Source organism: Bombyx mandarina, chromosome 07 (assembly GCF_030267445.1).
Source record: "Bombyx mandarina strain Sakado chromosome 07, ASM3026744v2".
In the NCBI taxonomy this organism is placed as follows: Eukaryota; Metazoa; Arthropoda; class Insecta; order Lepidoptera; family Bombycidae; genus Bombyx; species Bombyx mandarina.
In genome coordinates, this window is record NC_143214.1 from 6,050,663 (window position 1) to 6,077,256 (window position 26,594).

Below are 26,594 nucleotides of genomic sequence, written 5' to 3' on the forward strand. Positions count from 1 at the left end.
TGACATTATTATTTCTCACCCCCACAAAAATTCTCATCATTAACGCCCCCGCAACTGGTGTAGGGAGTCCAACACTCATATAAATATTAGCCTATCCATTAAGCACATCTATTTTCTACATGGATACCAAGTTTCAAGTCAATCGGATGCATGGTTCAGTAGTTATAACGGAACATCCGCAAAAACCACTGTAGATTTATATATTACTATAGATTAAAATTTAGAAATTAACACGGAGTACAACATGAAATTTTAAAAAAATCCTTTGATTTTTTTTAGGCAGACGAGCATACGGCCCTCCTGATGGTGAGTGATTACCGTCGCTCATGGACGTCAGCAATGCCAGGGGCAGAGCCAAGCCGCTGCCTACGTCGTCGGACGTCCAGAAATAATCGGGTTGTATAAGCTTTTATTAGTATATGAGTTGAATGGAATATTGAAATGATTTCAACTGGTAATTATTTTTGTTTTGGTAATTTTAAATATATTTCAATGATTCTATGTACACCACATAGCGACTTATTTCTGAAATAAATAATTTTCATTAATTTATTCATTACTTGAAAAGAAATTGATATATGTATGTTTGATTAAACATTTTTATTATAATATACTTAGGTTAGACAAGATCAACTCCTACCCGATTTTGAACGGTTACCGGAGCACATAAATATCACAAACTGAGAGCCCGCCTTGACGTTTAAGATTTACGTTTAAATTTCACTAAGATTTTAAGGTGAAGTTTCTTTTTTTATGGTTAAATTTCTACTAAATGCTACTTACCACAAATAATTTGACAGGCACGTAACTTTGCTTAATACAATTCAAATGGCACTGACAGTACTAAGTGCAAAATTAAGTTACTAAATGACAAAAAATACGCAGTATTGCCACAATATAAAGGCTATGTGAAACTCTGAGTAAAAAAGGTATAATTTACCTTAGTGATTTGTAGGTCTGACCGCGGTCAGATAAAAGCCTATTTCTAGGTTACAACGTATCGATTTTCCTCGCCCTTTTCAAGACATACAATGAACACATAATAAATACATAGTTACAAGCATCGGTAGGACTAACAAAATATGCTCAACAGAGATTTTAGTTAATTGGAAATAATTGTTATGTAGTGTTTTATTATTTTCTCTCAGCTAGTTCTAAGTCAAACAACAATAAACAGAATATTTTTCTTGAAATTCTCACCCTTGTCTAACAATGGGACTCTGTTATCGTTAGGATGCTTATTATTTTGATGTAGAAAGGCGAAAAACATTCTGAAATGATTAAAATAATTCCGAGTCAACCTAAACTTTAACAATATAGTCTTTTTTTATCAATTAACCTCATAATACACTCTTATTCCTTTTTCCACGTAAATCAATTAAGCCAAAAAAACTGACTATTTATCTAACAGTAAAACACTATGAGAGAGACTCTAATGATAAATTTACGTTTAATAGAAATTTACTACAATTTCTTATCGACACGACACAAAGTACAATCTTGAAATGTGTTCCAGAACATGTACATACTTTCCTTGCGCATATATTCACGCGCAAATAAACGCGTCCATACCGCACGCTATTTTGTAAGTATACACGGTCTTATGTAGGGTTGTAGACAGATGACGCAATCCCTCTGGAGGACAGATTTCGACAATCAAATGACAATGAATGAAGATGGCTCTCTATAGTAAAAATAAATAAGAAGCCAAATATCACAGTAAAAACGAAAAAGAACAGTTCTTAACTTTACCTAATAATGCTATAGATTATATTTTGTGTCTAGATAATGTTTGAAATTGGCTGAATTTGTTAATAGCAAAGTACGTTTTATTGAGTTAAGTATTTGTGTACATTACAACCATCACTGAAGGTTAAAAAAAACACAAGAAACTACATTTTTTTTCTCTTTTTAAATGTTTCCTTTCAAATCAGATACAACGTTCATTGCTCGAACTAAATTTTAGCGAATTCGAACCAAATCCGTCCACAGATTACCTCCTAAGATACATCACTTTTTTTTCTTTTATTCAATTCAATAACAATAAATTAAAAACGTTGGGCTTCGAAGCATTCAGTAAATAACATATCTAGACCGTAAACGATAATGTAATGGCAACCATACGTACCTACATATTTATGTATGAAAGCGCGTGGCGAGTCAACGGGCCTTATTTCATTTTATAGTTCGCCTTATGTGTATCAGTTAACAAGAAAATTTATGTTTATCGTTTCCTCCGTAATAAACCTATTTCCACAATATTCCAGGAAAATGGAAAAACGTTTGGCGGTGGCCTAAAATCGAAAAAGTTCCGGTAAGCTATTAAATTTCACATCCCATTGAATGCTTTGCCTAACTAGATCATCCTAAATACTATGTTTAGTTTGAACACGTGAAACAAAAAAGTGTCTTTAATGACAAATATATGATTATTATTATTCAAAACTTAAAAAAACTACCAATTTGGTAATGCTTCAAAGACAAATGAGATAGTCATGATAAAATTTTAGACGTACCATGTAGAGCGGACCACTTCGGAATATTTTACCAATACAATATATTTTTGTAAACAGATTACCTTTTTGTTCATTTAGTCTTACCTAACGTATTCTGTCAGCCAAATTGACGCATGAGGTCTAAGTATTATCTATTATATTCAAGTATTGGGTTTATAATTCACGAAAATGGAGCGCATGCTTGCTTCGCGACAGAAATGGGCAAGAAGGTGATACCAACCCGTGCACACTTATATCACGACCCTCTACCAGTATACACAATACAATATTCAAGACATACCTCCATTACGCTAATGAAAAAATCTGGTCCTAGTTTACCATTCTCATATAGCATACCCAATGCTAAAGCGCTAAAAAGACGCTTATGTTTGCTATCTTTGTTCAAAACGCACGCATTTTCTTTTTAATTTCGCACCTGCCTCGTACAAAAGCCAACTGTAAAATATTATACTACCAAAATATCTCTTATTAAACGCGTTGTAAGGTTTAAACTTAATAAAACGATTTCAATTTCCATCCAACATTATTTGGATTCGTAGCGCCTTTTGTTGTTATTCCACGCCTTTGCTAATTGCTAAGACGAAAGGAAAATGTCGATTATTATTGTTCTCGTTAAGTCTACTGCCATTGTGACATGTAACGTTTAAAAACTTTAAATAAGGAAATAATGAAATTTACAATTTTGATTATAAAGAATCAATTATGGCTAACAGGTTCTTGCAAAGATTTTCACACATAATGAGTTTCCGATATTTCGGCATTATTGAATACGCTATCATCACGAGTAAGCGATGTACTTGATTACAAATTTGATTTAAATATAGCTTTGTGATTGTTTGGTAGTTGATATTTTTGATAATTAAGACTTCAGCAGCTAATGAGAACGAATTATTGTGAAGAATTATAATTCTTAGTAAAGTTAAAAGGGCTTAGCCAAAGTTTTTTTTTTTCTTATCATAACGTTGTTAGGCATGTCATCTTGCCTTTTTTTATTGCTTAGATGGGTGGACGAGCTCACAGCCCACCTGGTGTTAAGTGATTACTGGAGCCCATAGACGTCTATAACGTAAACGCGCCACCCACCTTGTGATATAGGTTCTAAGGTCTCAAGTATAGTTGCAATGCCTGCCCCACCGTTTAAAGCGGAAGGCATTCCTGCCTCATGGTAGAAATAGGCAGGGTGGTGGTACCTGCCCGTGCGGACTCACAAGAGGTCCTACCACCAGTAATTACGCAAATGATAATTTGGCGGGCTTGGTTTTTATTACACGTTGTTATTCCTTCACCGTGGAAGTCAATCGTGAACGTTTGTTGATTACGTATTTCATTAGAAAAATTGGTACCCGCTTGAGATTCAAACACCGGTGCATCGCTCAACACGAATACACCGGATGTCTTATCCTTTAGGCCACGACAGCTTGCCTATTGGATTAGGATTGTTACTTACAAAATACTGCACATAAAAATTGTAATAATGATTACATTTTTTTATGCTACTTTTTTTTATTCGTAGCACAGGACAAAATTACAAATCAAGGAAGTAAATATTACTTACATGCTCATAAAAATTAGGTTAATCGGATAATCAACAATGTTGCAATGGGAAGTAGCAACGTAATGTGATTTCATTAGGCCACTTTACAATACAATTTTCGAGATGTCTTTTGTTCGTATATTATATATACGCATGCATACATACACACTATTATACTTGATAGGTTGACTCATTGCTTAAATTAGTTGTAATTTTACTTTGGAAAAAGCCGTTCAAGGATCAAAAATAAAATCTACTATAGACATTTTGGTACGTACCAAAAGTATATTGCTATATAAAAACTAGAATTTAAGGCCGCTTTTGTCCATAATAGGTAAAATCATTTACAGCTTGATTTAATACGTAATTATTGCGATCAAAAAGAAACTTCGTCCACGAAAAAAAAAAAAATCTAAAAATTTTGGTTTCGATTGTACGTAACTACACTTTTACAATTCAATGCTCGAATAATTGTATTGATTATTTTCATGTTTAATTGAATTATTTATAAATATATGTATGTATCGGAAACAGAACAATGGAAATAGAATCGAGACAAAACCATCAATATTATCAAAGAACGTTTTTTAACACACATTAAGGCAGTTGAACTCGTTATTACTCATTCAGTTTTCCCTCAAAAGTTCAATGCCCCCGATATTTCACCCTAAATTACAAAGCACAGGAAACGCTACACGAGAACACGATCTAAATTATAAATGAGTATGTTCGAAATTGAGTATCAGCAAACATATGTTTGTACGTAATATATTGAATTTAAATTAAACTAACACTTAAAGTTAGCCAAATCTTCATAAACACTTCAGTAAATTCTAAATTCAAATCAATTCGGCCATTTGCGAGATAGTTACGTATAAATGCATGAGCAAACAAAAATATTATTGTTTCGATTTGATTGATTATTTTCGATTTAATTCGAATATAATTTGTTAGAGCTTATCGGAACACACGTTAGTAAGTCTTTTGAGGCTAGCTTATATAAGTTAGGAAACATATTATACAAAATATCCTTTATGATATTATTAAGATATTATTATTCCATTGTTGTATTTTCTCACTTTTCATAATGTAAACGTAAGATATTTTTGTTTTACTGCTGCATTTAGGTGGAAGTAGTATTCAGTAAAGCAATTTTATCATCAATTATCTCTACGAGTCGCGACAATTGATTAGAAAATTAACAAGAATTTTTTAACTTAAGATATTAATTAATTAATATGTTTTACATATACATACATTTTATATTAACATCATACAATTTTTCAAATCATTATAAAAAAATAACAAAATTGATTTGGTTTAAATTAATGTGATGAAGGCATGGATTAGGATTGGTATTATTCGCTCCAATGATTACCTTTATGTAGTTCCAAAATAACTAAACTCAATCAAATTTTCTAATGGAAATTACAGCACAAGTCATATATCAACTAGTTACCGTCTTGGCAAAACTGTTAACACACTAGCAAAACTTGTATAATTAATAATTCGGATTTGATTACCGAAGTTGAAACGCAGAGTACAAAGAGTAAGAAGAACCCCACGTTAATAGATCATTTTAAATAATTTCTCTCAGTTTTTCATTACAAAAAATTTCAAATGTAGCCATTGACAGTGGAGATATATGTATGTACTTACTTGAAGTCCCTAAATTCATTAGTCAAATTCTTTTCCAATTTAATATAAGAATTTACAGGTATTATTGAAAAAAAACACATGTGCCCAACAACACATATACATAATAATATATATACCTAATAACAAAACACGTTTATGTAGTGATGTCTACTGTCCGGTGACCAAATCTTTTTCATCATGTGGGTCGTGAGCTCGTCAATCCACCTAAATAATAACTAAACAAAAATATATCTTAAATACTTCTTACGTTTATCCACATTTTTACTGGTGGTAGGACCTCTTGTGAGTCCGCACGGGTAGGTATCACCACCCCGCCTATTTCTGCCGTGAAGCAGTAATGCGTTTCGGTTTGAAAGGTGGGGCAACCGTTGTAACTATACTGAGACCTTAGAACTTATATCTCAAGGTGGGTGGCGCATTTACGTTGTAAATGTCTATGGGCTCCAGTAAAAAAAAACATTATATGTTATCATGCTGCATAGGGACTTGACATGAATTTTACGGTCGACAGCCTACCTGACGTGAACCCTCCTTGGGAACGCTGTCCTTTGCATAAGGTGATTAGTCAAAAAACATATTGATTTTAAATAAAAAATGATGAACACATAATTAAAAATATATACCATAAAATAAATTTAATTCAATAAGAGAACCGTTGATTCAATTACTGCCCGACACCAACAAAGATACAAAACAATAATATTATTAATTGATTCTCTGAAAGCATAGATCGCGTTCTAGTTTCTCGGGTGGACATTGATTGATACGTGTCTTCGTGTGAATTATAATACATTTGAAATAAATTGCTAATTTTCATTCGCAGCATGCTTATAACGAGACTCGTGCTCTTGAATTTATTGTTACGATGCGAAAGCAGGTGCCCATGGTGGTTCATAAATTTTATAGCCGTCAAAACCCTACGATGAATTTCGATTGGTAATTTGTAAAAATTTAAGCAAATTCAAATGATGATTTTAACTTTAACCGAGGTCAAAAAAAGGAGGAGGAGGATTACCAATGACTTTCTTTTTTAATTATATATAATTTCATATAGTGCCATTTTATACTATAATATGATTTATATAATATATTATATACATTTTATTTTTAATGAAAACTGGTCCTTATCTTAACCTATTAAAATTTTTATCACTATTTGATCAATAGTTTTTGAATTGTCCATACTGATGCATGTTTAATTGACTTTGACTACATTGATGATATTCTTATTTTGTTTTGTGGAAATCGCTTTTCTTTTCTATTTATTAATAATAATATTCTATAATTTTAAAGATATTCAACAAATTTACAAAAAAAAAAACTAAAGAAAATAAAACGCATAGGTACGCAACGTTATCTAAAAACGTATTAATACTTTTAATTCTTTCACCGTCAGTGGCGATAACAATCAAAAAGATGAAATCATAAACAATTTGACTGACCTTTCGCGTGAGTCCACAAGTGGATGACTTTATCAGATTTTATCTGAACGGTCGTGATCACTTCCGAGGTTAATGGTGTGACCCCTTAAATTTGATGGAGAGTTCATTCATCACATTTTTACTGTTCCGCAGATGATAACATCTGTCGTGATGATGACTCTTCGACCCCTTTAGGCTATCGCGGTAAAAGATTATTTTGTAACTGCGCTTTTAAAACGATACATCTAAAGTTGTTGCTCCAGAAGTTTCGTAACAATTATGTATGAAGGGAAATATTTTTAGTGTTGTAATTTTTTACTGCTGAAAAGGACCAATTTCGCTTCGGCCCTGGCATAGTACACGTCCTTTAGCTCGGTTATCCGCTTAAAATCAGGCGGGCCATAGTCTCGTCCCTCTAAGTCGTCGCGTTCGACTGAACTCAAAAAACCTAAATTAATAAAACCATAAATCGATTTCAAACATTCGGGAAGGCCGGTTTCATAAACTTTCATTCCAAAAATACTACCAAAACTGAATGCAAATAATAAAATAGAATTTTATGCGAAAAAGATTTCAAAATAACGCTGCATAGCCGATTCCCTTCCTCCTATAAAAATCATCAATCAGAACTGTTGGCGTCAATCCAACTTTAGTCCGTGTTAAGATTGCGATAGCTTCCTTTATCGGAATCTTAGTGCGAACACTGAACCGTCAGTTTTCAGAGTTTTACGTTGTTAGTAAAATTTGTAATATTGAGAAAACTTTCTATGAACGTGTGCATAAAAGGCGTGCACTGAATGTTTTCACAGTCTTGCTTCCGCAAAACTCTGTAGCAGACGATCGCTTAGAATTGAACTATGTTTTATTTCTTAAATGTGCCATTTGTTAAATTAATATTGATATAAATTGCAACACACTGAGTTTCCCGCCGAATCTTCTCTGGGTTTTTTTATTTATTTTGATCCGGTGGTAGATTCTGCGAAGCACTGCTCTTGTTAGGTCCAGTGTTAGCAATTTTCTCGGGCTGAACCGTAGGCTCACCGACGATTAGGTTAGGGAAAAATGCATTTTTTCTTCAATCACCCTTTTTTTTATAATATAAGCATACGAAATTTCATACTTCTGTACATATAATTAAAAATATAAGGTGCAATGAGTTTCATAAATTCATTTTATTAATTATATAATTTAAATTAAACTACATATTATATAGGTATACTTAAATCACATAAAATATATTCTAAATCTATAAAAGTTAAATTCTATTTTATAGATTGTGTTACACAATAGAGTTTACGTTACAATACCATTTGTTTCCCATCATTATCGATAACCATTTAAAGTGTTTGCTAAACAAAATGCAAATAATACGGCAATTACTTTTTACAGTCGCATAGTTCGAACGTAACGATCGCGTGGGCGTTTGAATAATAATTATAATCGATCGATTAAGTGATCTCGTATCGATTTTATTCGATTCCTATCTCGATAGTGACAGTAATTGACGTAGACGTTTTATTTACACAGGCTTAATTAAATCGTTGTTGTTGCTCGTAAGCGGACGTCCGATGCTTACGACGATAAGTGCTAATATTTGCCTGGTTGAATCGTTATTGAATAGAAGGGCCGATTTCGTTTCATGTCTTGTTTAATTAGACGACATATATTATCTGTGCAAGCTTCCGTTGCCAATCCGCGTCCACGGTAGGTGTCCGCAAGAAACAAAGATCAAGATAGTTCAAGATTTATGATGCGGGGAGAGGCGTCCGAGAGGAATCGTGTTCGAAAGTACATAGCAATGATTGAACGTCTTTATTAAATTCACTAATTAACCTAAATACGTGTTTGCATTCACCTTGATTAATTACCGTTGGTTGGTGTTAACTAAAATCACGACGCGCGGAGAAAGTTCTTTCCATAATCACTAAACTAAAAAATTTTATAACACCCATTTTTTACAAACCTTTATTTAAAAATAAAAAACCACTGAAAACATTGTACTCATGTAATATTATATGTACAATGAAATATGACCAGTAATTAAACACATGTTATTCAAGCGGCTATTCAATTTGATTCAACAACGCGTTCGAGACGGCATCGATTTGTTTTTATAAAGATCTTATCTAGTAAAATGCACGTAAATAATTCGTGACACCTCCTACGATACAGTGTGCGTTGAAATCAATTCGGATGATGGTAGGACCTTCTTGTACTGGTTGTAGGACCTCTTGTTACTGGTGGTAGGACATCTTGTGAGTCCGCGCGAGCGGGTACCACGGCCCTGCCTATTTCTGCCGTGAAGCAGTAATGCGTTTCGGTTTGAAGGGTGGGCCAGCCGTTGTAACTATTACTTGAAACCTTAGAACTTATATCTCAAGGTGGGTGGCGCATTTACGCTGTGGATGTGTATGGGCTCTAGTAACCACTTAACACCAGGTGGGCTATGAGCTCGTCCAGCTAAGCAATAAAAAAAATAAAAAAATCGTACAAAACAAACAAGAAACTAATCAGACAAATGAACCCGTATTTATTTAAATTTTTGTACTTAAAAAACGTTACAAATTTTTCGTACCATTTATAAATAGCAAATATCATCAAATAGTACTGACAGCAAAATAAACTTTTTTAGTGTTGTAATTCTTGTGAGTTTTGTGTTTGTGACTGTAAGTTCTTATAAAATAAATAGATGCAAGATTTATGCATTTTACTATACAAAACACGATTACACGATTCTCTTGGTGAGCTTTTTGCCGTTTTTGTGTCAAAACCAAATCTTAACGTGAAACTTATTCAAACAGTATCTAAGTTTGATTATATTATGATCGATTACAAAATCGTGTAATATATGACTTTATTATTATACAAAAATGTATAAATAACTATGTACATCCATTAGCAAATTCATGTATGTATAATAAATACCAGCGTATTTTTCCGATTCGCGTAAAGTAATACCTTCTTCGACAAAGTTCTACGACAAAATCGTGGCTGGCGAATGATTGAATGTTACATCGTAATTTCTAGTTATAATAAAGCAGACGTTTGGCACGTTCGTGTGTGTATCTGTGACCCGGATCACCGAGAATACGTCGGTAGGTACAGACAAGAAACAGTCAGTGATATATGCTGCCACTATTATAATACCAATATACTATTATATTATAACATATTATTATATTATATTATACCAAAATATTTCACTCAAACAATTAGGGCTTAGGAAGTAGGAGATTAAATGCCTTTACTGTCATCTTAAGTGTAAAGGCAAGGGAAAGTAAATTAAGATGCTAAAATTATAATCAATTACTAAAAAATTATTCAAGTATTATAGGAATAGTTTTAAGAGCAGATTTTGTGTAACATTTTTAAGAACAAAATGCACATCTGATTCTAGTTCCAGGTCCCCATGTTTATTGATTTACTACGCTCATTTAAATTCTAAAGTAAATCTTAAACAGCTTAAACTATACTTATAACATACTGTAGCTAAATTTTGTCAAAGCAGAATTTAAGCATCTGAAATATTGCCACAAAAAGAGACATAGATAATGGAAACACTTTCGTTCATGACGGTACCGACGTGGGAACCAGCATACATACAGGCTGGGAGTGAATCGCGAATTGCTCGTTAACTGCAAGACGAGACCAATGAAGATGTGAAGACTACGCTTGTAAGTATAATTCGAAATATGTAGGGCCGAACTACATCAAGTATTTAAATTCTGCACATTAACGAATATTAATATTCGATAATGATCATCGACACTTCAAAATTTAGATTCATTTTGTGCATTACATTACACTCTGTAGTAACAAAAATACTTTTTAGAAAGAAAAAAGCAACGCCAATCTCTTTTTTTTTTTATTAATAACGATAAAGATGTTCAATAGCTGCTAAAAAAAAGAGAAACTGGTAAACAAAAATAGGAAAAAATAGCGCTCAACTGTGTTATATTTGCCTATGTATAATATGTATAGATGATAACATTTAAGTCAGAGAATATTAATGAGCATAGCCTATCCGCCTAAGCACATAGATACGTACATATGGTAAAGGTATCAAAGGTCCTCGAGGTAATTCTGCTACTTGTCATACTCATTCATCATATAAAATTCTGTATAATGTATGTATTAACATAACCTGACATTTCTAAATCTAATTAGAGATTAGTTGAATGTGCTGTGAGCCCAGATAGGTTGGTACCACCGTTACGCCTATATTTATCGTAAAACCATCAAGCTTTTCGATTTAAAAGGTATAATTAAATGAAACTGAGTAGTCCACACTATGCCTGTCTATCTATGCCTAACATACGAGCGACCATCACGATTTACTAATCAAGAAACGAAATAAATTATTAAGACAAAAAAAAATACAAAGTCATTGTAAAATTGCAAAACGTGACAAACGTAGGACAATTAAGTATATACCCTGCAGTGATCCGTGACTACGAAAATCATAAAGTTTTAGAAACGTCAGAAATAACAGCATTCATCTATACTAATATTATAAAGCTGAAGAGTTTGTTTGTTTGAATGCGCTAATCGCTAATAAAAGAAATTTTTCAAATTCTTTCAGTATCAGATAGCTCATTTATTGAGGAAGGTTATAGGTTATATAACATCACGCTAAGGCCAATAGGACTAATAGGACCAAGTGGAGTACCAATAAAGAATGTTTCAAAATCGGGGTATTTTTCCCTTATGAGAGCTTACGCTATATTTAGATATACGCAAAAGTAACTATACCACGCGAGCGAAGTCGCGGGTAAAAGCTAGCGTACATAATAATATATAATACCAATAAAAAAAAACGCGACGTCAAACCGTAAAAGTAGACGATTCTCAAAAACCAAAGAAAACCCTAAGGTTCATTTTACACGTTACCATACATACGCAATCCGTGGCTGGTTAGAATGTAAATTGGTAATTGTGAACTCTGCTTAAAATGTGCACGCAGATTGACCCGTGACCGCAACACGTCGCATCGTGTAGAAAGTTTTTGAGATTATTCAGTCATAATTACACAGGTCTACTGCCATTAGCTCGATCGTGGTTTCGTGTAGGTACAACACGCGCTTCCCAAGCTCCGACATACCTTAAAATGAGGATGTACCAATTCTACATTTAGACTAGTTACTTTATTCGATAATCAAAAAACAAATTGTGTACTTCTAATGCTATAAACAAGTAAATGATCAAGAAATCACTTAAAGTCATTGCGCTTTTTCAAATAGATTTGCAGTTTTAATTTGATTTGTAACTACTAGCAACGTCGTTGCACAAAATATGTAAGTTATAATGTTACTCCTGCCTCAGTATCGGACTAAATTTTAATCGTATTTTCATTTTTTACGATTCTTTTCGTCATCCATGGCTTCGAAAATATGACAATAAAAACACGAGATAATGCCGCAAAAGCAGATTTAATTAAGCCAATTTTTATCGACAGCATTCATTTCCTATTTTATCATAATAATATAATATTCTTGTATCGATACTGTAGAGTATTAAATAGAATCGAGTATCCCAGGTGGTATTTAAAGCGTGTAGAAATATTTTATTTCTTAGGAGTAACGGAACGCACTGCTCTTCTTATTTATTAGAAATGCATTTTACAATGACCACTGCTTCGATAACTTTACAAATCTCATTATGCGGATGACTTAAAATTTTATCTGTCAAATTTGAATTATATTGTAGCTTCAAATATAAATAGCATTAATAGGTAAAGTCAATTCACGAAAGTGCATCATAAATGCGGCAGTCGGAATTGGTGATTGTACTCCCATCGTCCTAACAAAATCTGTGACAAAATATTCACGCGTTCCATTTGATAGAATAGCCAGCCCTGTGAATACAGCATACACTGTATCTCTCAAAATTTAAGAGGCCTTCGTATTGTATTTTATATATATATTGGTATCAAATGACGAAACAAACCAATATTTATTCGTAATAAAAAAAAATTAGTAGGTACCTAACGTACGTAACCAAGTTAAAAAAAATGGTACGCATGCAGCTTGGAACATGTGAAAGAAGTGAAACTTGTTTTGCGGTGTGCAGTATTGTAGTTTTTTTACTTTTTCATCCTTAAATCAAATTTCTATTGTAATAGGGAAAGCTGCGTATAAGAGAAATACCTAACTCGCTCTATCCTATATCTCTCTCCACGGTCGAGTGGTTCGCGAGACGCTCTGTCTCTTTTCTCACTCTCGCTCTTCCTAAATTGTATTTTGTGTCTCTAGCCGTAACGAATCTGTCGCGAGTTAAATTTTACTCTGAACGCGCCTAAAGAAGTTTCATTTCAAAAACTAACGAGCGGTCAGCTTTAAAACTAAACGAGATCCTGCTCTTTTCATAAACACGTAACACGGTTGTGATTGCAAAAAAAAATTAATAATAAACACGCAGAAGCCATTAACGGATTCGCATGTTAACATGTATTCACACGACAATGAGCGCGTTCGTAATATTCATTAAGTCGAATATTTGTATTCTATTCCCATTTCGCTGATTTTTTTTTGAGTAACAGAAATATCGTGAGCACGCTAAGTTTTAATTAATGATGTCCCACATACAATGTAGGTTTATTATATTACGAAATGTCTGGATTTATTATAAGCTGTACTAGTTTTTTTGTTTGTTTTGTTGTTGCTGTAAAGTAAGCTAATTCGTTCTTTAAATGGTCAATAAAAAAGATAAAAGAAAACTACAAACATCCGTATCGAATTAATTCGTAAATACGTTCAATTTCTTTTAATTAAACATCGCATTAAACATTTCAAATAGACGCGTTAAATGATTACCGATAACCGCACTTAGAGCGGTCAAATTGATTGATGACCGTCATTTATTTTGTAACCATCAATTAAACCCACACGTGGATGAGTCCGGCCTTGTTCGTGAAAACCTGCCGCGTGTTATCGCACATCGAACTTCAACTAATAATTGAAGACCATTGCTGTAGGCGACTTAAATATTAGCCAACATGGCGGTTGGTAGCGGACGAAAATTACAGCATATCTCTCACGGCTCCAAACGTTATCGTTTTCGCCGGAGAACCACTTTCTCTACATACCAAAACTCTTGAGATTTGTACCCTGATGACTTTTGAACGTACCTGTAAAAGAATAAAAATTATATGAATTAGAATGCAATCTAGAACGCACAAAGCGTTGAAACAAAAAAAAAACTGTTTCATACATTATTTATACATAGGTGTGTGAAAGTGGCAAGTTCATTAAAATCTTCATTAATCATGATGATCTGTCAGCTTACCTAGTAAATTATGATAATTGCCATTTAAAACTTAAGGTAATCAATTAAACTATTTCTGTACATCAAAATCTGTAAGTGCTGTACTATACACCGCAGAAAGCCAATTGATACTAAAGTGTCACGATAACCAAAGTTTTTACATTAATATTGAAAAGGAGTCTACTCTATGCCAATATTACTGGTGGTAGGACCTCTTGTCAGTTCGCGCGGGTAGGTACCACCACCCTGCCTATTTCTGCCGTGAAGCAGCAATGCGTTTCAGTTCGAAGGATGGGGCAGCCGTTGTAAATATACTTGAGACTTTAGAACTTATATCTCAAGGTGGGTGGCGCATTTACGTTATAGATGTCCATGGGCTCCAGTAACCACTTAACACCAGGTGGGCCGTGAGCTCGTCACCCATCTAAGCAATAAAAAAAAAAAACAGCGACACGCGTTTTACAGTTATCGGTAAAGTCTTATTTTAGTTCGCTAAAACATGTAGGTATCGCACAATGGAAGTGCATAATTACAATAACCTCATTATACAGTGTTCTGGTTGCTCGGATCCAGCTAATCATCAAGTAAGCAGCCACTGAGCACGACACGAGAAACGGTATCGTACACGTCTCGCTCTGAATCACATTCCAATTAAAAAAAAAAACAAGATAAAAGGCCGATGACCGGAATCGAAAATTTGCTCACCATTAAAAAAAAACAACCTTCGACACCGTTCTCGATGGTGGTGTTGTCAGAAAATTAATTACGTCAAACATATTGACACAGGTTTATTGTTTTCGGCCAGGGACAAAGTTAACGTCGAAGACAATTGTTTATACACGAATTCTAACAATGAGCCTGCAGAATTACTTTCATTGTAGATTGTAGGTTGCAACGATTGCAAGAACTCTTTTGATCTGACAATCAAAATTCGAGATTTGTTCGCGATAAGCAAAAACGAAAAGAAGAGGGCTATTTAGCATTGTCTGAATGCAAACGAAATCGATAATTGTCCGATATAAAAAAAAAAAAAAAACAGATTATGCTTTAAAATTTGAATTGAATTCGAAAAAGAGATTATGCTATGAATTCACATTTTCAACCACAGCAAAAAGCGTACAGACAGGTTAGCTAGTGTAACGAATATCGAATCTGCACGATTGTGAATTGCCGTCAGCTTAAGTTAAGAGAAGTCGAAACAATAATCGATTACGACGGTTTGATTTTTCTAATTGTGAAAGTGTGAAATAATTATTGGATCGTTCATAATTAGCTCAACCGAGTGTATTTAATGTAATTACACGGACATTTTAAATGCATTCACGACACTCGGTTCAATGCTAAGGCAGACACAAACATACCCAACTATTAATGTCATGAAGCGAAGCAGAATATAGCTACTGACAGCGTACTAAACTAAATACGTGGAGTTATGAGAACGGAATAATTGTATTATTTTCGAAAACGAAATCAGACCTTAAACCAGGCTTTTCCAAAGTGGGCGATAACGTCCCCTTGTGGGCACTGCAGGCCTAAAGGGGGGCGGTAAGAGACCCAGAAAAAAATGGGGCTGTTGTGTAGGCTTGGGATTTGTAATTTCATCTAGGACTCTGATACACTGACTGAGCTCTCAGTGTAGTTTTTAGGTAGGTGAAAAATGGGGGCGCTAAAAAATAATTTATTGTCAAAGGGCAAAATAAGTTTGAGAACCACTACCTTAAACAAAAAAGTACCTATGAGCAACGCGGTTTAAGTAGGTGCAGCACGTAACTAGGAGCAGCTGTATAAATTTGTTCTGCTAGCTCAAATGCACTAATACGACTTGAAATATTTAAACAGACATTATTCTACCACACAGCTGGTTAAAGCCTTTTGTATACTATAAAACTTTGAACTATAACTTGAAGAATATTGGAGATTTATCTCCATATTTACGTTTACGTAAAGATTAAAAAGACAATACAAATTATGTATGTATGTATGTACAGTCTGTTACAAAGAGACCATCATAATTTGGTCGACATTATAAAACCGATGGAAAAAACACAAACGACATAATGTTTTATGCTTTACCTAATAAATCAGCCCAACTAAAAGAGCTCCCAAGTATAATAAGTACTATTTAGAGAACTGCATATTTTGCATTAATTCAATTAAGGAACTCTCCACAAGTTTTATCTTCATTCAAAAGCAATAAAAATATAGTGCTTAAATGATATAAAAATGAAAATTCTAGTCCGATCAAAATAAGCTACTAATGAAAAGCTTTGAACAAAGAATCCTCTTCATAGCACATGGCACTTTTTTTTTATTGCTTAGATGGGTGGACGATCTCACAGACCACCTGATGTTAAGTAGTTACTGGAGCCCACATACATTCACAACGCAAATGCGCCACCCACCTTGAGATATGAGTTCCAAGGTCTCAAGTATAGTTACAACGGCTGCCCTACCCTTCAAACCGAAACGCATTACCGCTTCACGGCAGAAATAGGCAGGGTGGTGGCACCTACCCGTGCGGACGCACTAGAGTTCCTACCACCAGTAATTACGCAAATTATAATTTTGCGAGTTTGATTTTTATTACACGATGTTATTCCTTCACCGTGGAAGTCAATCGTGAACAATTGTTGAGTGCATATTTCGATTTATATTCCGTATCAGTGGGCGATCCTATACGAATTTGATTTTCACGGTGCCCTGACAGTACTGTTTACGATCTCCGTAACATTTCGACTGGATACAAGCATCAGAGAGACATCGACGCTTTGTGACTGATTTAAACTGCCGCCACAGTGTAGGGTTGCCCTAAACAGTAACTTTTATTAATCAATGAGTCGTTGTAATCAATCAGACCAGTCATTGTGGTCTGATTGATTGTGTAAATTGGCAATAGTGACCTTTTTTTTTAAATTAATCCGTATATGCTTGATATTAGTTCATAAACTACTTCCAAAATAAAGAAATATGATTGTAACCTAAAAAAATCTTCAAATTTTATATGTAATCCATCTATCTATTCATCTTCTATCCCTATTTCTCAACATAGTGACATAGGCTACGGTAACCAATTAATATCGTGTGGGCTGTGAACTCATTTCAATGGTAAAATTCTATCTAGAAAAAAGAATTAAAGTAAGCAATCAACTTCTACGTTTAGACCGTTCGATAATTCAAACCCGAGCATTTATTGCTTAGGTGGGTGGACCAGCTCACAGCCCACCTGATGTTAAGTAGTTACCGGAGCCCATAGACATCTACTACGTAAATGCCGCCACCTACTTTGAGATAATAGTTCTATGTTCGCAATTTTTACAGTACAACGGCTGTTCCACCCTTCAAACCGGAACGCATTACTGCTTCGCAGCAGAAATAGGCAGTACTTACCCGTGCGGACTCACAAGACGTCCTACCACCAGTAATTACGCAAATTTTAATTTTGCGGGTTTGATTTTTACTACACGATGTTATTCCTTCACCGTGGAAGTCAGTCGTGAACATTTCTTAAGTACGTATTATATTTCATTACAAAAATTTATTGTATCGCTAGATACGAATGCACTGGACGCATTATCCTTTAAGCCACGACGGCGTATATATTATTACGCATATATAACTATACTACTAATTGATCACTTGCAAATACTTTTCGGCATTTATCAAATAGAATCGTTAAACATGAACCAATTCAAACTTACCTGTATATTAGTGATAACCCCTCTTTCATAGCTTGACATCAATACACACTACTAAAAGGGAAGCGCTGATGGATTACTTGGCACCAGTTCGTATACTAACGGTCTAAACTACTTTGGCTTATTCAAGGACGATTCATGGCGTTTTCAGCCTTCAAATTATTCAGTCTAGCGGGTTTTACCTGACTGACGTCATGGAAAGTTTAGCGAATCAAAGAGCATCTGATCGTGGTCTAGTTAACTGTTATAATAAAAAGAATGAAACTTAAATAAACTCACTAGATAAAACAAGAAGGAATATTATCGCAATAAGGAATATGACGAAGGAGAAAACTCGATTGAAAAAATTTGTAATACAGGTAAGGATTTTCAAAGAATTTTCATTTTTTATAACAAAGGATTAGAAATGTTCTAGAATGATTTATCTATATTGAAAGTAAACGATGTTTAAAAAGAGAACAAACAACGGATTCTCAGTAATTGACAATAATATTGTACTGCGTACTAAGTACTGAAAGTGTGAAGTGTAAATTTGTTCGTAATTTTCATTCAAATCTTATTAACACAGATGCGATGTCACAACATTATCTACCTACAGTGGAATATACAAAATCGGTCATTGTTAAAATATAATTTAGAACGACCGATATTCAAGTTTGACGCTTATTTGTGTTTTTCTGGGTTTTGTTTCGCGTTTCAACTTTGTTTTTAGGCTCAAAATGCATAAATTAGTATGAGATATAAGAGCCAATTTACATAGAAAATTACAGCTGTCACGTTTTCGCAAGATTTTCATTTTTTTTCAAAAAAGTATCGAAATAAATTTAGTATGAAACAACTCGAAGGTTGATATTTTCAAGAATCACTAAAAAAAATTTATTAATTTATTTTTATTTTAAAGTTTATCCATACTTAATATATTTTGACATCGGTAGTGAGTATATGCATTAGTTGAAATGTGTTTTTATGCATAGTGTAATTACGAATTAATATATTGGAGAATTATAATAAATTTTAATAATTACGAGATGTAAGTCTATATATAGCCTAATGAAAATATCTAAAAAGCCGGTTTGCCGGTATTCAGTAATGCGATTAGATCGGAGCTCAAATCGTCTAGTATACATCGATTTTTAAATGAAATTAGTGTTAACAAATGACATCCAAAACGAAGGAATAAAAAACGGGACTGCAGTTACATTAAAACTCTTGCAAAATTAACTTAAACCTTGAGATTGATGGCGGCATATATATTTGTGGCGTTTAAAAACGCACCTTTTTTATGATGCGTAAGCCGGAACGCACGAGAGGTGGAAAAAAGAAGATAGTCTGTGACACGAGTTTTTTTTTTATAACCGCGGAAAATACATAAGACAAAGAAAATAATAAGCGTATAAACTTAAAACTATATAAGCCGCTGCAACAATAAAACTCCTATTGTTTTAATTGTGGTGTTAACTACGAGTGATTCAAAAACACTATTTTCACGCGACATAAAGAAGGGACTCTATACGGACTCCCTCATATTGTTTTGTGTAGCAGGGAAAACATTTATAAACTAAAAGTTATAAAAGAAATTTTTTATGTAATAGTTCATATCATTCCAAACTTAGTTTTATTCTCGTTCACAAATCGAATTTAGCTCGGTTTCATATCTCGTGACACGACTCGGTCATGCAAAGGGTTTTCGAGGTTTTTTACAGCATTTTTTCATAGCGGAGCCAGGCACCGCCCAGCTGCGTTCGTTTTGTCAATAACTATAAGTACGTCGTAACATTCAATAATTTTTATTGAAAAATAAAAAATTATATGCCCAAACAAAAATATATCTATATTATATCGCACGCATTAGAAACTATCCGAAAGGCTGTTTTGTTTTAAGTTTTATAAACCTATATTGTCTAGTTTTGCACCAAAAATGTTCAAGGGCATCCTCCACGTTAGTAATAGGTAGGTTAATGTAATTGTTTAATGTATTATATTGTGATTTTTTTTTCCCTTACATTATAAGTTGGATTAGTTTTCGTTATCGTGTTGTTTTGTCGTAATTGTACAAATTCAGCATTAAGTCTTGTTTTGTCATGCGCACATAGCTTATGTTGCAAGCCAGACCTTGTTTCTTTTTACTTGTGTTTTTTTATGTATCTTTTTAGCTTGTGATGTGTATTGTGAGCCAAATAAATAAATAAAGAATTGTTTTTTTATTTCTAGTGGAACGATAACAGGTTTTTTTGCAAACACGTATTATTTTTCGCGAAGAGGTAAACAAACAGATTTTTTCGTATATTGATGATGGTTTTCTTATCAATATGCGATATAATGAGCATAAATGAAGTGTTACTTAAAGAAATTTCAATGGTTCTTCTTTTTGTGTTACTATGCGAGTAAGCGAGGTGAACCTACCCATCTTAGGGGCCACCGGAGCTCATAGATAAGGCAGCGCGAATGCCGAGCCCTCTTTGAGTATAATGACAATTACGAACTTCAAACCGAAACAGGTAGGAAGACAGTACGAGTTACAACAAACACTTTGCCACCAGTTACATCTTTTTTCCAAAACACAAACCTACAGTACTGTGTATTGTATGAAAATTTCCGTTTTTTTATTTATTGTGAAGTACATATTTCATTAGAAAAATTGGTACCCGCCTGCGGGATTCGAACACCGTTGCATCGCTAGATACGAATGCACTGGACGTCTTATCCTTTAGGCCACGACGACTATGAGACCAAACGAAACGTTTTTAACAATCATCATTTTATGGATAAATGGATCATCAAAACTATCATGTTCTTTGATAAATTTAACACATAAAAAAAAACACAATTATCGATTTCCAGTCTGCATCTACCATTGTCATTGGTCGAATCATCAATGAAATAGCAAAATCGGTGATCTATTAATGTTAATTTGAAAATAAAACCAAATTTTTCTTTTCTATTCTAAAAGGGAATTTACGTAAAGCAGTTTCCACATTGTTACAACGTTTTCAGACAAGAAAAAATCTAATGCAAAAAAAGAAAAAGCTTATCTTTGAATAATTAGAACAATACGTATGTAGCAGCGGACAAGCAGACTTGAAGAGCTTTATGTTCCCATCAAAATATTTGAACAGATGCTAGCGAACGATGCAATCTTCCTATGCACATGTGTCGCCACTATAATTAGGTACCAATAATATACATGCCGCTGGCTGTAACGTGTCTATTTCCGACACGTGTTGACGACCCCGACACGAGCGCGTGCCGGTTCGATTTTCCGTGTTACAGTTTTTTTTTATACTAGTGGTCTCTCGGTGGCCGAAAATCGACTTTAATTAATTGAAATTATAAGTTTGGACATTATTATTATGGTTCTATTGTCAAAGAATATTTATTATACTTCTATAATTACAGATTTCGCCAAGACTACACTATAGACAAATAACATTAAAGACAAATAACATTAAAGACAAACATTCTATTCTTATTAATATACTAGCGACCCGCCCTCGCTTCGCTTCGACAACATTAAATTTTATTATTGATAGGCGAAGCCCGCCATGTTGCGCACGGTACGACAATAACTGCGGGTGACGCCGCGAGGCGAAGCTAGTCTAAAAAGAGTAGCCTAAGTTACTCCTTATATCATCAGCTACCTATTAGTGAAAGTCTCATAAAAAAATCGGTCCAGCCGTTCCAGAGATTAGCCGGAACAAACAGAGAGACAGACAAAAATTGTAAAAAAAAATATTTTGGTGTATGTACCGTATATATTCATATGCATGTAGTAAAAAGCGGTTATTTCAATACTACAAACAGACGTTATAATTCTAAAACGTTCACGACCCTTAAAGCGTTTCAAAGATTCTTAAGTTTCTTCGCTTGATTTTAATTCCCATCTTAGAAATTCAAAGGCAGTTTGTAATAATTCAAGAGCTTTCTATCCGTCTAAAAGGAGAAACAAAAAAACGTCGATTCATCAAATCGACAAAAACTCTATCGAGGAATATACCCTAAATATCTGACATGTAACCCGACGACCCCGCGACCAACGTAAACTTTGAAAAACTTTCACATTATTAACACAATGGCCCACCGAATTAGGCCTTTACTATCTCATAAGTAGCATAAGAAGGCTTATGTATATTAGTTTCGGGCCATTAAAGTGGATTCACATCTCAATCATTCGGATTTCGCAATTCATCCATTATAAAACTGCTCGTCATACAGTTGTACCGTCATTGAATACAAAATATTTCTTACAAAACGAAAGTGAACGGAAATCGAGAAAGTTTTTTGCATTGAGTGTCGTTATTATAATTTTTTTTTTTGCTAAATAACGTCTATCCTGCAATTATAGTCTATTTGTGGACACTTTGTACTTTCACTGTTTACCAACGTTTACTGTCCATAGCAAATTGGCAGTTTGCTAGCAAAAAAATTTTTAGATAGCTCGTATAGCGAACGAGCCGTGTAATTTTACATTAAGAGGTTTTTAATCATTATTTTCATCGCAGCGAACACATATTTTATATACGAAGTCTAGCTTAAACGCTTTGACACCTGACAAAAAAGCGAAATACAAAATCTGACGCTCGCTCATAATATTCTGGTTTTATATCAACAAATATTAAAATCGCGTGGAAAGTGGACGTATTTTTTGGTGTTAAACTGAATATGATCTTCGACGGCGTTGGTTATCGTCGGGTTTTTACAATCAATTCTTGATTCGTTTCGTATTAAATACAGGAAGTTAGCAACTTCATTTTATTGAGGCTGTTAATAAAAAATAATACCGAATGTTTGCAATAAATAATTTAGTGTACCATTTTGTAATATCAAACTTTGACTCAAATGGAGATTACCTTTAAAGAAGATAGGAATCACTCTAATAATCTATTAATTGTTGTAGTTAAATTTATGCATCTTATTCGAAATAAAATGCGAACTCGTAATGATGGAATTACCTATCTATATTTATAAATATTAATACGTGAAGCAAAAAGTTTGTATCCCTTTTTAGGAAAATTACGCGGACGGATGAGTATGAAATTTCTCACACTTATAGAGAATATAGAGAAGAAGTGCATAATGCTAATATTTTTTCTAAATAATGCATAAAAGATACATTAAATCAATAAAGAAAACATTACACACACTACATACCATGTATTTGACGCACACACGTATGCATTCTATTTACTGTCAAACTTTTGTTCTTGACGTCTGTTGTCAAATTGAGAATAGATTAAATATTGTTTGTTTTTGTTAATATTTTTTATAGTGTAGTCTTGGCGAAATTTGTGATTATAGAAGTATAAATACAATCATAATAGTGTACAAACTTACAATTCTAATTAATTATAGTCGAATTTCGACTACTGCGGGACCTCTAGTTCTCTTTAATTGAATAACCCATCCCTAAATACACCTTTCTCCTCTTACATAAGTGCAAGAGTGCACGATGGTCTCAAAAACAATTATTATTCATAGACAATGTTCTGAAGTGTCACGAACACGATCTTCGATCTAGTGAAATCTTTGATTTGCTTATATCGTGACTGGTCTTTGAATAACAAAACGCTTTGTTTGAATAAAGAATAATTTTTCATTGCGAAATTTTTAAAACGATCTCCTTTCGTTTTTAATTCTAACCTTTTCATTGCGTGATAAGCATACATATATAAACACAAGAATATACTACTAATTTCGATTTATAAGCTGTCCTATTTTGACCGCAAAATTGCAAGGAAGGAATAGCGAAAACATTAAATTACAATTAGCCAAACATAACACCCAGCCCTCAGTGGTAACGTCATTTAAAAGCCATCGCATCGCCTACACGGAACCTCGTGAGAATTGCACTCATTTGGCGACACAAGCGCATCACGTTTGCACCAGCGGAAGAACGAATGGCGTCTTATTTCCGCACAGAACGATGAAAAAGCAACGTGAAAAACTATAAAACTATCTATATATAAGTATATAAATGAATTGCTGTTCGTTAGTCTCGCTAAAACTCGAGAATGGCTGGACCGATTTGGCTAATTTTGGTCTTGAATTATTTGTGGAAGTCCAGAGAAGGTTTAAGAGGTAGATAAATATGAAAATGCTCGGAATTAAATAAAAATAACAATTTTGTTTTTCCTTTGATGTGTCTTTTTGTTTGTTTTAAGTTTATTTTATACAAAAGTTTAGGTATTTTATTTATCGATTAAGGCACTACGAAGTCTGCCGGGTCAACTTGTTTACTATAAAAAGATCACTACCGCTTTTATCTGCAAATTATTATTTTCAGCTGTTAATTTTTAAAAAATACTACAAAGACGTATTAGACGTTAGATCGATTTGGTTCATTTTGTATGTCTGTTTTAATTCACGAGGAGTATTTTAATAACATAATCTTACTCTTAGTAGACGACTTACTATTATTCAAAACCAGGCTGACCCATCGTGGGACACTAAATCAATCAATACCTCGAAATGCCTACCCAGCTCGAATTTCTCCAATAAATCGTTCAATTTTGTAAATAACGACCGCCTGGAAGACACGATCGGACACGTCTCAGATAAGCGTTTTAATTAACTTTTAGTTATTTATATCTTTATTAGAAAATCCCGAGTAATCGGAGAGCGTGATTGCAAATTACGGAGCGCTACTCCACAGATCATGATAACCGGGGACAGTGAGAGACGGCTGCTTCGCTTCGGTATCAAGAGAAACGTCGCATTCACCGTTCGCGTCACGAATACTGGGGATGAATCTCATCATGACTGGTCGGTTTATCGTCTCCAGGTAATCAATGCGGCTATCGCAGTGGTATGAGTCGCAAGGTGGCCTGACCGGGAGAACATTGTACGATCGTCTCTTGATAGAACTGCGCGACTGTCCTAATTAGCTGTCGGGACGACACAACGATTGACATCTCCGATTAGCGCTGCGTATTCTCATTTCTTACATTGTTTTGAGACAATTCAAACAACAGTAAAGTAGCAATCAAACTTTTTTTTCCCTTCAATTGAAAATTTTCATGTTAGCTATGAGAGAACTTTGTCATTTATTTATTTATGTATTTTTGGATTTACGAGAGCTGTACGAATTTAATTCCAATCTACAACTTTATTATAACAAATGCAAACACGTAAAAGTGTTTTAATGCAGTTTATGTTTAGCTGAAAACATTTTCAAACGAAATTAAAACTGGTGTCTCTAAAAGACCTCCGTCAAGCCATTCACCACAGTGCGATGATGAGTGATAATAACTCGTGCTTATTACAGATATCGTCTTGATGGGGTAATTGTGTTAAAGCATTTAATATCTCACGGACATCGGCTTACGTCTCAATAAAATCAATTTCACGTAATAACGAACGAACCAACGTTCTTGTAATCGTCGGAAGTCAACGAATTAAGTGTAAGACGATCTTTCATTGTAATTACAGAGATCGAATCGAATCGTGAGATAAAATTTATGTATCGATGTCAGCCGGCGCCGGCCGCCATGTGAACCACAACATAGAATAAGCATTATCTATTTACGCGATAATGTTAAAATTACATGTTAACAAGCATGTAAAAGCTCAGTTACTTGTTTACTGCGATAGATTAGATACTTGTCCGTTTACAGTACCCAACGATAAATAGTGCACATCGACCATTGGAAATAGATAATCAGCTAATTTCGGCATCGTCGAGAATTACCTCTATCTATCGCACAGTACTTATGTGACGTTTGTCAGACGTCGTTCAAGAGGGGTGGTGTGTGATCGAGCCGTTATTGTTTCGTGCGACAAAAATAACGATATATAGAGCCGGAATTAGCCGACTGTCTCTCTCTAAGGGTCGATGTGTAATATTTATTGCTGGGTACTGTACAAGGAATTATGGGTATCATCGTAGCACTCCATAAAGCAGAAACTTCAACTTGTATACAAATAGATACTTTAGTACTCGCCTAGTAGTCAATATTTGACAATTTTAATCATTGACACCACAAAATTTCGATTCATTTTAAGCATTACCGTTTTGCACTTTTGTTTTGGTACTTACAATTCTTTCGAAAAAATATCGATAAAGATCTTCATAAGTTACTATCTAAAAAAAACACCGATTGATAAACAGAAGTGAAAATTGTATACCAAACTGTTTAGTCCCTTGCCTATTTATAGTATCTCCAAAAAATCATAGTATTATACATCATAATATTCAGACCGGATACTGTTTTTAATTGCCTTCGGAGACCTACGAGTCACTAGTGTGTTGTGTGTTTTATAAGCGCGTAGAGGACAATCATATCTCTTCTGTACGTGTGTTTGTCACTAAACTCCTCCTAAACGGCTGGACCGATTTGAATGATTTTTTTGTATGCGTTTGGGTGGCACCCTGTATGGTTTAGATTCACAAATCAGCCCGGCAGATGGTATCTAGGTTATTTAACTTCTCTAGAAATAATTTTTATGGCAAGCCAAATTTGCCGGGCCAGCTAGTAAACAAATATAATTTTAATAATGAACTCGCTTTCAT

General features: G+C 34.0%; 1 protein-coding gene across 7 annotated transcripts in view; it reads right to left on the minus strand.

The window, feature by feature from the left end:
• The window catches only part of Jupiter (microtubule-associated protein Jupiter), a 145,593-nt gene that overhangs the window by 13,554 nt on the left and 105,445 nt on the right, over window positions 1-26,594 (minus strand). The window contains exon 2 of one of the 7 annotated variants that reach the window (XM_089728545.1): window positions 14,215-14,256. The exons of the other annotated variants lie outside the window; for them this stretch is intronic. Within the exon in view, the coding sequence (XP_089584671.1) occupies window positions 14,215-14,256 (42 nt within the window). The remainder of the gene's footprint in view (window positions 1-14,214; window positions 14,257-26,594) is intronic. 7 annotated transcript variants of the gene reach the window in all.